This window comes from Borostomias antarcticus (genome assembly GCF_949987555.1).
Source record: "Borostomias antarcticus genome assembly, chromosome: 22".
NCBI lineage: Eukaryota > Metazoa > Chordata > Actinopteri > Stomiiformes > Stomiidae > Borostomias > Borostomias antarcticus.
Window position 1 is genome coordinate 11,469,270 of NC_140255.1, and position 16,901 is coordinate 11,486,170.

Consider the following 16,901-nt stretch of genomic DNA (forward strand, 5'->3'; position numbering starts at 1 on the left):
GGTGGTAGGTTTCTGCGGCGGTGCGGTGTGGTGTGTAACCCCGGTGCAGTGACTGGATGTGTGCTCCTGCCGCAGGCTTGAGCCCTGTTTTCTAGCCTGTGCTATAGACCGCGCCCACTATACCTGCTCTAACCTTTTATAGCAAAACTCGTCATGAAAAGAATCAAAAAGAACACTAAATGTTATTATCATGTGTTGCTATAGCGATAGAGCCCTCTATGATGCCATTGGCGACAAGAACATCCATTGCTTTATTTCATTGGCCCCCGTCTTCTCTGTGTCCTTCGCACCATTGGTTGACTGACCGTCCATATATGTTCCAGACAAAGTGGTTTTGGGGCAGGCGGTGCCTAGAGCAGGCTAGTGTCTGTACACAGCAGAGGGTGACCAAGACTCATCTAGTACCACACACCCTTTTACTCTCCAGTGGATATGTCCCGCCCACGTCATCCAAGCAAAATCGGCAACCAATCACATGCATGGGAATCAGACTGGGGCGGGTCATGAGGGATGAAAAAAAAGAAAGGCTACGGCATCTTAAAATGTTATGGAAAATTTAACTAATACCCCCCCCCCCCCCCCCCCCCCTCCTCTCTCTCTCTGTCCCTCTATCTCTTTTTTCCCTCTGTTCTCTCTCTGTCTCATTTCTCTTTATCTCTGTCCCCATCTGTTTCTCTGTCTCCTTCCCTGTCTCCTTTCTCCTTCCCTTCCTCTCTCCTATGTGTTGCTATGAAGTCAAGGAGGCGTGTGAAACTATGGGATTCATCTACGTGGCCATTTACCATTTTTATTTTCTATATGTACAATTTTTCTACAGTATTTTACTTTTATTTTTATTGTTACAGTTCTTTGATGAACATAAAGTGGAAATTTATTATGAAAAATAGTTTTGAAGAACTGAGTAAATAAAATATTACCCAAGTGAAACGACCTTGAAAAAGTTGTTTGTTCTAACCCGGTCTTATAACTCACAGGGGCCATGTGCGAAAATAGATACGATTTTATAGCCAATGAGAAAAGACCACCTGTCAATGAGTAAACCCACACTGAGAGAGAGGTCCCGTCTGTCTCTGACTCATTACAGATCAGCAGATGATATGGACGCTTGTCTCCTCTCTTCTTTCCTCTCCTCTTCGCTTCACCATTCCCATCTAAATGGGACACAGACACACTCTCTCTCTCTCTCTCACACACACACAACAACACACTCTCACAACCACAGGCTTTGAAGTGTGACTCAGTCCCATCTTATTTTAAGCAGGCGGTCGTCCAGCCCCTCATTAAAAAACCCAACCTGGACCTGGACCAACCCTACCAAAAAACTAGCGGCCCATCTCCAAACTGTTGTTTGTCTCAAAGGTTTTAGAAAAAGTGGTTGCTAACCAGCTCGGCACTGCTCTTAAAAACCATCATATCTTAGACAAATTCCAATCAGGTTTTTGCAAGAACCACTCCACAGAAACAGCTCTCCTCAGAGTCTCAAACGATATAATGATGTCCTCAGAGTCAGGAGAATGCAGAGTTCTGGTTCTGCGTGATCTTCGTGCAGCTTGGTAGATCATAGATCAACATGGTAGATCACAGCATCCTGCTAGACAGGCTTAGGGAGTGGGTGGGCATCTCTGGGTTCGCCTTAAAATGGTTTGCATCCTAACTCAAAGAGAAGTTTTGCTGTGGCCGTTGCTCCTTTTAAGTCTGACTCCACCCCCCTCTCCTGCGGCGTGCCACAGGGCTCTGTCTTCGCTCCAATTCTATTTGCCCTCTACCTGCTTCCTCTTGGCCTTATAATCAGCAAATTCAAGGGCATCTCTTATCATTGCCATGCGGATGATATCCAATTGTTTTTCTCTTTTAAACCTGATAGGATGGGAAATATAAACATACTGCATGATTGTCCGCCATTGAGCAGTGGACGGCAATCAACTTCCTCCAACTCAATGCGGCTAAGACTGATGTCCTGATTGTTGCCTCAGATGGTGTCGCCTCTTAAGGTTTCAATCAGTTTGTGCACCTGGACAAACATGTGAAGTCTCTGACCCGCACCTGCTTTTTCCACCTCAGAAACATTGCAAAACTCAGGTCCATTGTATCTCATGCTGAGCTGGAAATATCTGTCCATGCATTTATTTCCTCCAGGCTTGACTACTGTAATGCACTGTTCACATGCTTTAACAAATCATCTGTGAAGCAGTTGCAACTGGTCCAAAATGCTGCTGCCGGGTTGCTAACCAGGTCAAAGAAGTCATGCCACATCACCCCCATCCTTGCCTCCCTACATTGGCTCCCAGTGCACCTCAAGATCCAGTTCAAGGTCCTGGTGTTCACCTACAGAACCCTCCATGGTCAAGTCCCCGCCTATATCTGCAACCTCTATACTGGTCCAGCCAGTCCCTAAGGTCGTCCGACCAGGGGCTCCTGGTGGTGCCTCGGACCAAGCTAAGGACTAAGGGTGACTGAGCTTTTGGGGCGGTGGCCCCTAGGCTCTGGAATGCACTCCTCCAGGACGTGAGAGCCTCAACATCTGAGAACTCTTTTAAGAGTCAGTTGAAGACTCACCTTTTCAGGCATACTTCAGGTACACTCGCGGCTCACATTCTCTACGCTACGATCGGCTTCCATCATATTCTAAGTCATCTTCTATATCCTCAAAATCAGATAAATATTCAGCCATATTGCACACAATATTCCAGGCACCAACAAGCTGATTGTAGTGTAGAGAATGTGAGCCGCTAGTGTAGCCTACAGATGGACAATAGCCAGTCTGCGCGCTGTGTGCATGCGTGCTGGAGCAAGTGGGGAAGCTATATTTCGTTTCTAAAGACGTTTCTAAAAATCATATTACAGAGGCATGTGAAAACCACAACAAGCCTACACTCTATGGAAGCACAACTAGCGATTCATAAAAACAGATTGTTGAAAACAACCGTTTCACGGTAGAAAATAGACCAAAGTTATTTCGGTGAGTCAAACGTCTTATAATATGCCGTAAATAAGCTATATGTAGAAAAATAAAAAGTCTGCACTCTGGAGCACATATAGAACTTTTTTTTGTGTGAAAAGACTTTCTTTTTCTACATGTCAAGCTAATGCCACGATAGTTGTCTGGCTTAGACAGATCTCCAGATTTTGGCACCGGGATGATGTTGGAGAGGGACCATATATCAGGCTTGATGTTTTCTATCAGAGCTTGGTTGCAGATCTCCAATATGATGTTGTCGAGATCACAGTTCTTAGGGACCTCTGCCATCCGGCCCAGCGCTTTTCTCTTGCTTCAGAGCTGACTTTGCTATGGCAAACTCCGTAGCTGTAAAGGGGCCATCGTCAATCACAAGATTTGTGAGGACTGCAGGTATTTCTTTCTCAGCTCCTTCCACTGTCGGGTGTGTGCCTAGGAGATCCCGGAAGTGGGTGAACCAGGAGGCCACTCTCTCCTCTGGGCTGCAGCCTGCTAGTTGTCCCTCCCTCGACCTCTTGCGCCCACTCATCTCGTTTATGACCCTCCATGACTCCTTGTACTTCTCTCTCACTCTATCCCCCAAACTCATAGTCCCTGGACTGTGCCCCCCCCCCTCTCTCTCTTTCTCTCTCTCCCTCTCACTCTTTATTTCCCCCTACTGGTGAAGGTATAGAATGCCCCTCTGCTTGGCATCATCATCTGCCTCTGCCCCTGTCCCACAGCCCTGGTGGGCTGTACAGTGGCTCAGCACTGAGCATTAAACACAAATCACAAAACTACTACTCTCGTCACCATGATTAGTCGTTGTGTTTTGACTGATGCTGCTGCAATGTAACTAATGAGGAATGTGTTTGTTACAGTCTGCTGAACACACAGGGCCTTTGTAAGGCTTAGATCATCTCTCTGGTGCCCTTGATCACAGCTCATTCTCTCTCCTTCTCTCTCTCTCTCTCTCTCTCTCTCTCACACACACATGCACACAAGCACCCCTACACCCACAGGGTGAGATAGGACTACTGTATTTAGACCTCCAGCCCGCTCTTCAGAAAGTAAATAAGAAATGTGCATGATGCTGGCTGGGCTACCGCCCTTAATGAGTAAACATACACAGACACTCATAATCTTACACAAACACAAACACATTCCTTCCGCTTATCTTCTCCTCTGACCCCATTCTGGCCTCTCCATGCATCTGTGCTGTTCTGGAGTTGTAGGGTGCGCGTGTATGTGCGTGCGTGTATGTGTGTGCGTGCGTGTTTGTGTGTGTGTGTGTGTGTTTGTGTGTCTTCAGTAGGACTGTGGGAGAGTGCACTTGCACGTCCTTTTCAGATCTCAAGGCTGCAGTTCTGTTCCAGCTAAAGAATAAATCACAATGCATCCTACTCCTCCTCATGAAGTTCCCACAGCACAACACACACACACACACACGCACCCACACACACATACACACACACACACACCACACACACACACACACACACACACACACGCATCTCACACATCTCAAGATCCAGTCAACACAGGTGCATGGTCAGAGGAGGAAACTTACTGGATATATAAGGTCACATGGATGTTGGAGGGAGAGGAAGAGGGGGTTCAAACATAGACATAAAAAGCTTTAGAGAAGGATGGATGGGGAAGGTTGTGTGTGTGTGTGTGCGCGTGCACGTGTGTGTGTGTGTCTGATAGAGAAAGCCTACAGGCGTATGTACTCGTATGAACATAGACATAAAATGCTTTAGAGAAGGATAGAAAGGAACAAGTTGTGCATGTGTTCTGTCTCTCCCAGAGCGTGTGTGTGTGTGTGTGTGCGTGCATGCGAGTGTGTGTTTACATGTCTATGAATGGGAGTATGAAAGAACATTATGTCCACTCCTTCAGACACAAATATAAGAATGAGACAAAACACCAAATATAGGTGTTTAAAGCCAGTCCACTTAATACAGGCTTACCAGCTCTGTGAGATTCTCTAGACGCACCTCCTGACAATTCTACTATCAGTTGATATTGCGGTGTTATTGCCAACCCTGCCCCTTCAGGGGGGTAGGGTCTATGGGAAGTGAACTAGGGACTGGAGTGTGGGAGTCAACTCAGGGGTAGGATGGAGGAGAGAAGAAGTAGAAAACATGTTTATCAGATCACCCCACCAAGGTCTGCGCTGCGCTACATTGTGATCACCCTGGTACCTCCTCACACCGTGGAGGACAGGAGGCTGCATAGGGTCTGTTCAGGGAGGACAAACTGAGAGGAGCGCACCAAGGGAGAAGAATGAAGACAGGGGAGATGATGATGATGATGGTGATGATGATGAGGGCGACGGGTGCTAGGGCTTCTGTGTCTGGGGCTGACGTGAAGATCAACCCAGGGACAGCCAACGGAATCAGCCTCTTCAAATTGTTTGGTAGTACTGTCACACAGGTGACTCCAGATATCCCCAGACACACCACCCATGTGTAAGTACACTGGCATACACACACACACACACACACACACATTTGTACTTTGCTTTATGTTGCAACTTGTCTGAACTGTGTGCTGCTTGCCTTGGCAAGGACTCTCTTGGAAAAAATATTTTAAATCTTAATTAAGACTATGGTTAAATAAACTCAATGACACCACACACACACACAAACACACACACACTGGCAGTATTGTAATCCCCATAGGGAGATTTCAGGTGATGCATGAAGTAGGGTTATTGTGTGTGTGTGTGGTGTCATGGTGTCATTGAGTTGCCATGATGTCATGGTGTTGGCAGCTCATACGTAATAAACTGTGTTCTGTTTTTGTGGTTAAACATTTTAGGTGGAATCTCAAGGCTATGGCCATACGCTGCCAGATAAGCACCCGCATATGTAAATGTGTGTGCGTGTGTGCATGCTTATGTGTATGCTTGTGGTCTGTGTGTGTGTTTATGTGTGTGTTTCATGGAAAATACAGGCCTGATGACTTTGAAATGAAACCAGCATTTACAATAACTAGTGCAGTGCCCGTTGGGGCCTGTGCCCGTTTTGCACATCCATGGCCATACAACTCATAACAAATTCCTTATAAAAGCTATTGATTATTGCATCTTTCTTAAAGGCACTAAATAAAATGAATTCCTGAATTAAGATTTTTTTTCTATCTATCTATCTATCTATCTATCTATCTATCTATCTATCTATCTATCTATCTATCTATCTAATATCAGTGAGTAAATCCGTGACCCATACAGCAAATTCCGCAAGGCTGCACACGATAGCAAGCATTACTCAGAACACCAGGAGCAAATAAATCGTCTGAATCAGGCCTTGTTTACACGTAGCCGGGGATCTGGGAAAACTGTCATATTTATATGCGTTTGTACCTGTCGTTTATACGTAAACGGAGGTTTTAACCCACTGAAATGGATGTCCAAGGATCCCCATGGATGCTAAAGCGATGTTCGTTTTTATGTTAGTGCAAAGTCTGTTGGCGTGTTTGCATTTGCAAATACAACTGCTTTATTATGTCGAGGAGGAGAGGAATTAGTTCATTAGTTGTTTTGTTTTTCTTTTACAGGATTCTGATTGGCTAACGTGTCTTCATGCTTCTGTGCTATTGGTGGCGTATTTATGCGGGTGGCGACGTATTTATGCGGGTTTCATGTGCACGATTTTATTTTTTAAAACGGAGAGGGGGAAATATCCATTTTTGTAAATACCCGTGTATGTGTAAACAAAGTCTCAGTTAAAAGTCACTATTCAAATCATATATATACACAGACTAACAAGACAGGTTGAAACCAATCGAACAATCAGTGGCACAGGTGTCCTCTCAGTTTAGTCAGTTGTAGTCCTAGGGTCCGCTATTGGGGTGGGGTTGCCAACAACAACGTCTCTGATTGGTGGAGACATTGCTGTTGTACTATAGGACTGTGGGTAGTGCATTTTTTCCTGCATGAGCAGCAGTAGATTGAGGGGACAATATGAGGACATACTTCAAAATACTGTCAAAAATGCTATTTTTGAGATAGAATTCTGAAAGATTTCACACTACATCTACCATGTCATGAAAATAGTGTCATTTTTTCATGAACATTGGAGATTTATTGAGTGAGTATTTCCAGTAGCTGCATACAGTACTGTTTACAGTAAAATATTTTGATGCGCTGTGGGCTCAATTTTTTATATTTCAAAAATCTTGTTTGTGGAGGACAGTCTGAAAATGTAGTGTAGCAATTAGGGTGTCAATTGGCCCAAAAATGTAGGAGAATTAAGGTTTGATAGGTTTTACTTTACTTTTTTTTTAAACATAGTGCCTCAAAGCGGGGGGGGGGGGGGGGGGGGGGGGACAGGAAACAGCGAGCCAAGATGAAAAAAAGGGGTGGTGTTGGCTAGAATGGGACAGCTGACAACACAGAGCGGGAAGGAGCTGGACACAGGGAAGGCAGGGGGCCTTTTCAGGAGCCATTTGGAGGACCTACTACAGGGTGGCCTGCAGGAGACAGGGAGGTGTCCACAGGACCTGTTTAGAGTATAAGAGGGAGAGACACTAGGAGGAGGGAGGAAGGCAGGGTTAGTGGCTGTACTGGACATCTACAGACACAGGGTTTTCTATCGGATTCAGGGTGGTCTGCAGGTGACAGTGGCGTATTTAGGAATGGGCGACATCTCGCAGGGGGCGGCAAGAGGAGCAGAAAAAGAAAGCAGAAGAAAAAAAAACTCAGCGAAAAGTAAACAAATGCAAAAAACACTGTCACCCCCCCCCCCCCCCCCACCAACAACTTGCCGACAGTCTATTATTTACAATCGGAAAGCCTGTTCATTTCATTTCAAACTGAAATTGGGGGGCGCCGTAGCGGGGGGTTCCCTCAGGGTGGCATGTAAGCTAGAAACGCTACTGCAGTGGGGCATCCACTGGACCTGGTTAGAAAATAGGAGAGAGAGGCACTAGGGAGAGGGGAGGCAGAATGTCAATGTCAATGTAATTTTATTTAAAGGAGAAGGATAAAAACATAAATCATAAAAACACAGTAAGAACATATTTAAAAGAAACAATCAAAGTAAAATAATAAAAAATTAAAGATAGTATAAAATAGAATAAAATCAATAAAAACTATAAAAACAGATAAATCAAATTTACAAACACAAGGATATTAAGACAAGTAAAGCTACGTGGTAAAAGCAATGTTAAAAATGTATGTTTTAAGATCTCGCTTAAAGGTTTCCAGGGTCCCAGACATTCTCAGGTCCTCAGGCAGGGTGCTCCAAAGGCTGGGGGCACACGAACTGAACACTGCCTCCCCATGCCTCTTAGTCCTGGCTCTAGAAACCATTAAAAGTTAGGGGCCAGAGGACTTGGGGGACCTACTAGGTGTATATTTTAAAAGCATATCTGATGTGTATTTAGGTGCTTGATTATGTAATGACTTATAGACTAATAAAATAATCTTAAAATGTATTCTAAAACTGACAGGTAACCAGTGCAGTGATTTTAAAACTGGTGTGATGTGAGCCCTCCTGGTCTTTGTAAGAACACGTGCTGCAGCATTTTGAATCAGTGGGAGTTGACTAATCGCCTTTTTTGGTTACAATAGTCCAACCTGCTAGTAATAAAAGCATGCATTAGTCTTTCAGTATCAGTCTGGGAGAGAAAATGTTTCACCATGGCAATGTTTCTTAGGTGATAAAATTAGGTCCTTGTTACATTCTCTATATGGGCCTCAAAAGAAAAGTGTTAGTAGCATGCAGAGCCATAAAAGCAACACAGCATACTATAAGACGTTTGACTCACCGAGGTAACTTTGGTGTAATTCGGAGGCTTGTAGACGGAGAATAGCCAGTCGGAGACGGCTACGGGCGGTGAATAGCCAGTCTGCGTGCTGCGCATGCGTTCTGGAGCAAGTGGGGAAGCTTTATATTGTTTCTAAAGACGTTTCTAAAGATAATATTACAGAGGCATGTGAAAACCACAACAAACCCTCGCTCTATGGAAGCACAACTAGCGATTCATAAAAATAGATTGATGAAAACAACCGTTTCGCAGCAGAAAATAAATTTTTTAGAAGCTGCATTCTTGTTGCCCCGTCCGCCGCCATTACATGGATATACTTGGCTCATGCTGGATTTTGTATTTCTTCTACAGGCCTCCGAATTACACCAAAGTTATCTTGGTGAGTCAAACGTCTTATAATATGTCATAAATAAGGTCCAGGTTGTCGAAGAAGAGCCTTCTCCTTTAACTTTTGTGACAAAATGTACTCTATTCTGTGAGTCTCTGTTAAACACATTATTTTGGATTTTTTCCCCCACAAATTCCATTCATTTTTCTCATAGGGATTTTGGACTACACAACAAATGGTGGAAATGCTAACTTTTCAGCCTATAAAGTGACATCAGACCTCACCATTCTGTCAGGGACAGCTATAATACTGCAAAATGCAAGAAATGTAGTTCTGGTACATTCCAATGGGTCCTATACTGTGTCATCTTCATTATCCTCCCATCTACAGATTGGTCATTGGCTGAGTCACAATCGGGCAGTGATTTTGATAAGCCTTATTTTTTTTACAAATGTTTTACTGATGGATGATATGATTGGTTATTGTGTTTTTGACAGGCTCATTAAGGACACTATGATCTCAGTGGTCAACCAAGCTGCCTTCAGAGGACTAAAAGAGCTATTCTCAGTGTAAGTGTGTGCTTCACTAAGGCTTAGTGCATATGTGTGTGTGTATGTGTGTGTGTGTGCGTGCGTGCATTGTATTTAGTCTTATAGAGTGTTTAGTCTATGGTGTGGAACATGAGCAGAGAAGATCTAAACAGGGAAGATATTCAACACGTGACCATACCTCGTTAACACAGCTTTACACAGCTAAGCCACACAACTGTAAGAGGTGGTGCAGGTGGGAGGTTACACTGCCTGGTCTCACTCTTTCTGGTCTCTCTCTCATTCTGTGGTCTCTCTCTCTCCCTCAATCTGTCTCTCCCCAACTCTTAGTTCCATATCAGAGAACATTGAATTGCGGAAAATAGACGCCCTTGCCTTTGCTGACTTCCCAAAACTTACTGAGATGTAAGTAGTTCTCATTCTTGTACCATAGTACTGTATGTAATTCCTCTAATAATCATAACCACTATTTTTCCCTCAGTCTTTTGCATACAGCAATGTCTGTGTGTGTGTGTGTGTGTGTGTGTGTGTGTGTACTTTCATTCAGATCCATAACTAATTCCAAACACCTGACCACCATTGCTCAGAATGCCTTCATGGAATTGCCAAAGCTAAAGCATCTGTGAGTACCTGGACTGTATGTGCTCAACATATCCAGCACAGATAAGTCATTGAAATGGAAATGATTGGAAATAGTATTTCGAACCAGGTCTGGTTCTTACTGTTCTACTACACCTGTGAGAACCCCAAAGTCCCTTTGAGAATCTTTGCCTCAATCCATATTTTTCAGGAGAATCATCAACACTGGCCTGCGGGTTCTACCGGACTTCACCCAGGTCCACTCCACAGCTCTCGTCCTGCTGTAGGTCACAGGTCACACTGCTCCCCCTCTCTGTGTCAATATTATGTGTGGTGGCAAGCTGCTGTAAGATGGGAACCCCAGCTGCTTCGCAGTGAGCGTTTAGACTTGAAGAGGCACACACCCACACACACACACACACACACACACACACACACACACACACACAAACACACACACACACACACACACACACGCACACACACACCTACAGTATATACATGCATATCCACTCAAATCTCAAATGCCAGTCCAGCACCAACAGGTCATCGGTCGTCTGTTGCGTACATTTACGTAAGTGTGTGTTTTGGTGTGTGTGCTATTCAGGGAACTGCAGGACAACATTCACATAGAGAGAATCCCAAGTAACGCATTGCGAGGACTCTGCTCCGATGAAATCCAGGAAGTGTGAGTGATCAACATAAAGCACACTTGATGGGACTGGGGACAGGCAGGTTGAAGCCTGCATCTAAGCCTGCTCCTCTCCCTCGTCTTCCTCCTCCTCCCCCTCTCCCTCCCCCTCCTCTCCCTCCTCCCCCTCCCCTTCCTCTTCCTCCTCCTCCTCTTCCTCCTCTTCCTGCTCTCTCCTCCTCCTCTCTCCTCCTCTCTCTCCTCTCTCCTCCTCCTCCTCTCTCCTCCCCACAGGCGACTCATCATGAACGGACTGATAGAGGTGGAGAGTCACGCTTTCAATGGCACTAAGATGAACAAACTGTGAGTCAGACGGACTATGCTGGGTTTGGTTTGGTACCCCAGTTCCCTCCCCACTCCAGACTTGCAGACATACATAGAAATAGACAGACACGTAATGGAACATACTGTAATGGTAAACAACACTAAAATAGCAAAGGACAGACACTTAATGGCACTTCATGGTAAACTACACTATCTTTAATCTTTCTCTCTCTTACTAAGGTCTCTCTGGGGCAACGCACAGCTTTCTCGTATCCATGGCAACGCCTTCATGGGAGCAGTTGGGCCAGCGGCTCTGTAAGCATGACCACATCCCCGTGACACAACAACAACAACAACAACAACAACAACAAACATAGTATTCATCAGTCAAGTTCACTGTAGGCTAATGTTACCCACAAGCACAGTGCACAGCAGGATGACAGGCTGGGGTCATTTCTGTAACACTGCAAGCCCAAAGACTCCTCACAAACTTTTTTAAGGATTGATGTAAGGTGGTGGACAGTGGGCTAAATATTGAATGTGTGTGTGTGTGTGTGTGTGTGTGTGTGTGTGTGTGTGTGTGTGTGTGTGTGTGTGTGTATGTGTGTGTGTGCATGCGTGCATGTTAAAGGGATATCTCTGGTACAGCCGTGAGCTCCCTCCCTGAGTCCATACTGCAGGGTCTCCGAGACCTGAGAGCCAAGTCTGTGGACTCCCTTAAAGAGCTCCCTCCTCTAGAGCTGTTCACCCAGCTGCACAAGGCCAACCTCACCTACCCCTCACACTGCTGTGCCTTCCTGAATGCACACATGAACAGGTACACACACACACACACACACACTCTCTCTCTCTCTCTCTCTCTCTCTCTCTCTCTCTCTCTCTCTCACAAACACGCATCTGATATTAACTGTGTGTGTGTGTGTGTGTGTGTGTGTGTGTGTGTGTGTGTGTGGCAGGTCCACAAGGACAGAGGCCCAGCAAATATGCTCCCACCCCGACCTCCAGAAAGAAGAACCTCAGTTCTTCGAAGAACGGTGTTCTAATTCGACAGCCATCGTGTGTGGCCCCCTCCCGGATGACTTTAACCCCTGTGAGAACATCATGGGCAGACCCGCCTTACGGGTCCTCATTTGGCTGATCTCCATACTCACGTTGCTTGGCAACGCCATCGTGCTGCTAGTGTTGCTTGGTGAGGTCACTGATCAAACTCAAAGTCAGTTTTATTTGTCACATACAGTACTACATCATACAGGTACAAAAGGTAGCTCCGAGATTGTGCAATATTAGCAATATAGGTAGAAAGAAAGTAAAAAAAAAAAAGGTGAAACTGAAACAATGCATCTAGATATGAGATACAGAGTATATGAGTAGGTGAGGTTGTGCATTGGGTTAGATAGGGAGGGAGAGCACAGAGTTCTATAGGCTACATTTATCTATCGTCTATTGATATGTATATTCAAAGTACAGAATGTGGGTATGTATATTCTACCGTGTATGAATATATAAAGTGCAGTTGTGCTGAGTGTAGCTTCTGTGTTTAGTCCGGAGTTCAACAGGCAGTCGCTTCATTCAGGATCTTGATGGTCTGAGGGAAGAAGCTCCTTCTGATCCTTTCAGAGTTGGTTTTGAATATGTGGTACCTCCTCCCTGACCTGAGCAGAGAGCGGAGGCTGTTGCCCGGGTGGCTGGGATCCTTCAGGATGTTCCCGACCCTGGTTCTGCCCCGCCTTGTGTAGATGTCCTGAAGATGTGGGAGAGTCTCCCCTGTGATTGGTTCCGCTGACCGCACCACTCTCAGCAGTACCTTCCGGTCTTGCATGGTGCTGCTCCCATAGCAGGCAGTGATGATGCCCGTCAGGATGCTCTCAACAGTGCATGTGAAGAAACTCTTGAGTATCTGGGGAGACACTCAGAATTTCTCCAGACTCTGCTGTGCTTTCTTCACCACAGTGTCTGTGTATTTGGTCCATGTCAGGTCCTTGGTGATCTTGTCCACTCTCTCCACAGGGGTCCCATAGATGTTTAGGGGGTTGTAGATCTTATCATAGTCCACTACCATCTCCTTCATCTTACTGACATTCAGATGGAGGTTGCCACTTAGGCACCAGTGAACTTAATATCATGTGAACTTAATATCATCAGTGAACTTAACTATGCAGTGGGACTCGTAGGTGGCTATGCAGTCATGTGTGTATAGGGAGTACAGCAGTGGGGACAGGACACAGCCCTGGGGGGCTCCTGTGTTGAGGATGAGGGGGGATGATGTGTGGTTGCCCACTTTCACCACCTCTGCTTGTCAGCGAGTCAAGAATCCACCGGGGATAGGAGATGGGAATAGGCTGTCCAATCTCCCAAGGATCCAATTTAAAAAAAAAAAAAAGAACAGAACGAAAGTAACTTGAGAAAGATACCAGTATAGATATATAGATATATGCCTTTTTTAATTCCCGAAGGAGATTGAGTGAGTATATCTTCAGGCATAATTAGAGGATGATGGTAATCATGATGATATGTTGCTGACTCTGTCTATTCCTCCACTCTGACAGGCAGCCGAACCAAACTGACAGTTCCTCGCTTCCTGATGTGCCACCTGTCGTTTGCGGACCTCTGCATGGCCGTGTACCTGCTCGTCATAGCAACGGTGGACATGAAGACACGAAAGAAGTACTACAATCATGCCATTGACTGGCAGACAGGCCCAGGATGCAGCGCTGCAGGTTTCTTCACGGTGTGTGTGTGTGTGTGTGTGTGTGTGTGTGTTTGTTTGTGTGTGTGTGTGTGTGTGTGGATAGTTCTCTGACATTATAATGATCTAGTGTTACACACTGTGCATGGGTGTGTGCATGTGTGTGTGTGTTTGTATGTGTCCGTTTGTGTATGTGTGTGCGCGTGTGTCCACAGGTGTTTGCCAGCGAGCTGTCTGTGTTCACGCTGACAACCATTACCCTGGAGCGTTGGCACACCATCACGTACGCCCTGCGGTTGGACCGCAAGCTGCGCCTCAGGCACGCCTGTGTCGTCATGGCAGCAGGCTGGGTCTTCTCCTTTCTGGCCGCTGTACTGCCCACAGCAGGGGTCAGCAGCTATGGCAAGGTGGGGTCAGACATAGACATTAGAGGTGTAGTGCAGTTCACAATTGCACAGCTACAGTATATGTATGTATGTGTGTGTGTGCTCCAGGTCAGTATCTGCCTGCCCATGGATGTAGAGTCAGCCCAGGCCCAGGTGTACGTCGTGTCCCTGCTCCTCCTCAATGTGCTGGCCTTCCTGTGCGTGTGTTACTGTTACCTGAGAATCTACCTGACCGTCCGCAACCCGTCGTCAGCCCCGGCCCACGCGGACACACGCGTGGCCCAGCGCATGGCCGTGCTCATCTTCACCAACTTCGTCTGCATGGCGCCCATCTCCTTCTTTGCGCTCTCCGCCGCCCTCAAGTACCCCCTGATCACCGTCTCCCACTCCAAGGTCCTACTGGTTCTCTTCTACCCTATCAACTCCTGCGCCAACCCCTTCCTGTACGCCTTCTTCACGCGTAACTTCCGCCGGGACTTCTATCTGCTGGCGGCACGATTCGGCCTCTGTACGACCCGAGCGCAGATCTACCGAACTGAGACGTCCTCCGTCCAGCAACCCGCCTGGATTTCCACACCCAAAACCAGGCACGGGATGGTCTGTATGCTGCTCTACAGGCGCAATTAGTCACAGCCAGTCACAACGCCTCCCCTCTCTGACCCCTCACACCCAGGGCATTCTGATATAATCCCAAACTGAAATGTGAAAAAAACAAAAGTCGGGTTGAGTCGTGAAAACTGATTAATTTGATGATTTCCACAATTGTTTTTTTATTTGTTTCTTTTTCTTATCCAGTTTGGGATGTGGCCCTACCATTGAAACAGCACAGAGAACAACACACACACACACACACACATATATATACTGTAGCTTTGTCTAATACACATCAGATAAAATGGTCACAGGATAAACTATATAAACCGAAATTAAGAACGTTTAGTATGATAAAAAGGTGGTATGGAAATGAAAAATATGTGTGTGCTCCATTATCCAAAAGACAAAGATCATTATGTGCCCAACTTCGCTCTGGGATCTTGCCCCTGCACCTTGAAACTGGACGTTATCGGGGGGTTACAGAAGAAGAGCGCATTTGTATCTACTGTAATATTGATATTGAGAATGAGTTCCATTTTGTGTTTTATTGCCCCTTATATCATGAGTTGCGTCAAAAATTATTTGAGAGATGTAAAAATATTGATTTGATGTGGTTGAGCGATGCAGAGAGACTAAAATGGATGTTTGATCATAGGGTATTTGCACTTGCAGAATATTTAGAGAAAGCTTGGGACAAACGAACAAAGATAACTTATATTTGATGCATTTATTAAGGATTTTGACGAAAGACTGTTATTTTTATTTATTTATTTTCTGTTATTGTTTGGATACATTGCATAGCTTACAAACCGTGAGAAGTGTATGTGATATAGTTAATTATTGTTTACTGTTTATGGTGTCTTATAATCCCGTAAGGGATGGGTCCTCGGACATGACACGGAAATAAATATTCATTCATTCATTCATTCATTCATTCATTCATTCATACTGTACACTCTTATCTCTGTTGCTCGTGTTTTATTGCTATTTTTGTGACTCTTTTTAAATGTAATATTAAATGTTTTACTATGTAGTTGTTGCTTGCCACTGTGAATTTGATAAATAAAACTGATTTTGATATTTTTAAATTATTTCTCCTCTCGCTGTAAGTAAGTTGTTTATAATTTTACAAGTGGTATATAAAGATTTATTTTCTATTTAACTACTTGGTGATGGTGTGTATGTGTGTGAGAGCTTGTTAATGAGAATGTAATTGAGGAAGATAAAATTGACACTCCCTCTTCACACACACACACACATACACACACACACACACACACACACACACACACACACACACACACACACACACACTCACTTGAGTAGTCTAGTGTTATCACTAACATTCTGTCCTTCAGCACACCCAGTCTGTTCAAGGACAGGGTAACCCCAGCTCATCCCACCCCGTGTGTGTGTGTGTGTGTGTGTGGGGGGGGGGGTTATGGGAGGAGATGTTACACAGCTGTTCTAAGCCCTCATAATGGGAGGATGAAAATGGCTGGTAGATAAGCCTCACACACACTCCAACGGAGATTTCAAGGCTGCAGGTGCAAGACAGGAACTGAGTCCACCTACAATGGTAAACACTATCTCACAGACACACACAAACACATCCATTCTCAAATACACACACTAGAGGGCACCGCTCTGCCCTCTAGGACACCATGTAACTTTTGTCTACACTAGTTAGTACATGTCTGTGTGTCTCAGCCAGGTATCACACTTTTGGTCTTAGAAATGTGCCTCCGGAAAGAACAATGAGGCTCCAGACAGAACACAGATGCTTCTAGGGTGGGTGGGAAGGTAAGAAGGTAAGTAAGTAAGTATTAAGTAAGTAAGTAAGTAAGTAAGTAAGTAGTAAGTAAGTAGCTTCTAGGGTGGATAAGTAAGTAAGCAAATGTAATTTATATAGCACCTTTCACAGACAGGGGTCATAAAGTGTTTCACAAAATATCAATAAATAAAAACAGGCAAAAAGCACAAAAACACAGAAAACAAGGACTACGAAACATAAAAGACATAGGAGGCCTGACAAAGGCTAGTCTGAACAGATGAGTGTTTATCTGACTTTTAAAAGAGTCAACAGAATGTAAGTCCAATACAAACACGCAT

General features: G+C 45.0%; 1 protein-coding gene across 1 annotated transcript; it reads left to right on the forward strand.

The window, feature by feature from the left end:
• Positions 1-5,224: 5,224 nt before the first annotated feature.
• Positions 5,225-14,822, forward strand: fshr (follicle stimulating hormone receptor; the record flags this gene model as incomplete). Its single annotated transcript, XM_084456066.1, has 8 exons — positions 5,225-5,409; positions 10,380-10,451; positions 11,094-11,162; positions 11,755-11,940; positions 12,080-12,312; positions 13,670-13,851; positions 14,025-14,216; positions 14,304-14,822. The coding sequence occupies 8 exons, from the start codon at positions 5,225-5,227 to the stop codon at positions 14,820-14,822; spliced, it is 1,638 nt and encodes a 545-aa protein (XP_084312192.1).
• Between the last annotated feature and the right edge of the window lie 2,079 nt (positions 14,823-16,901).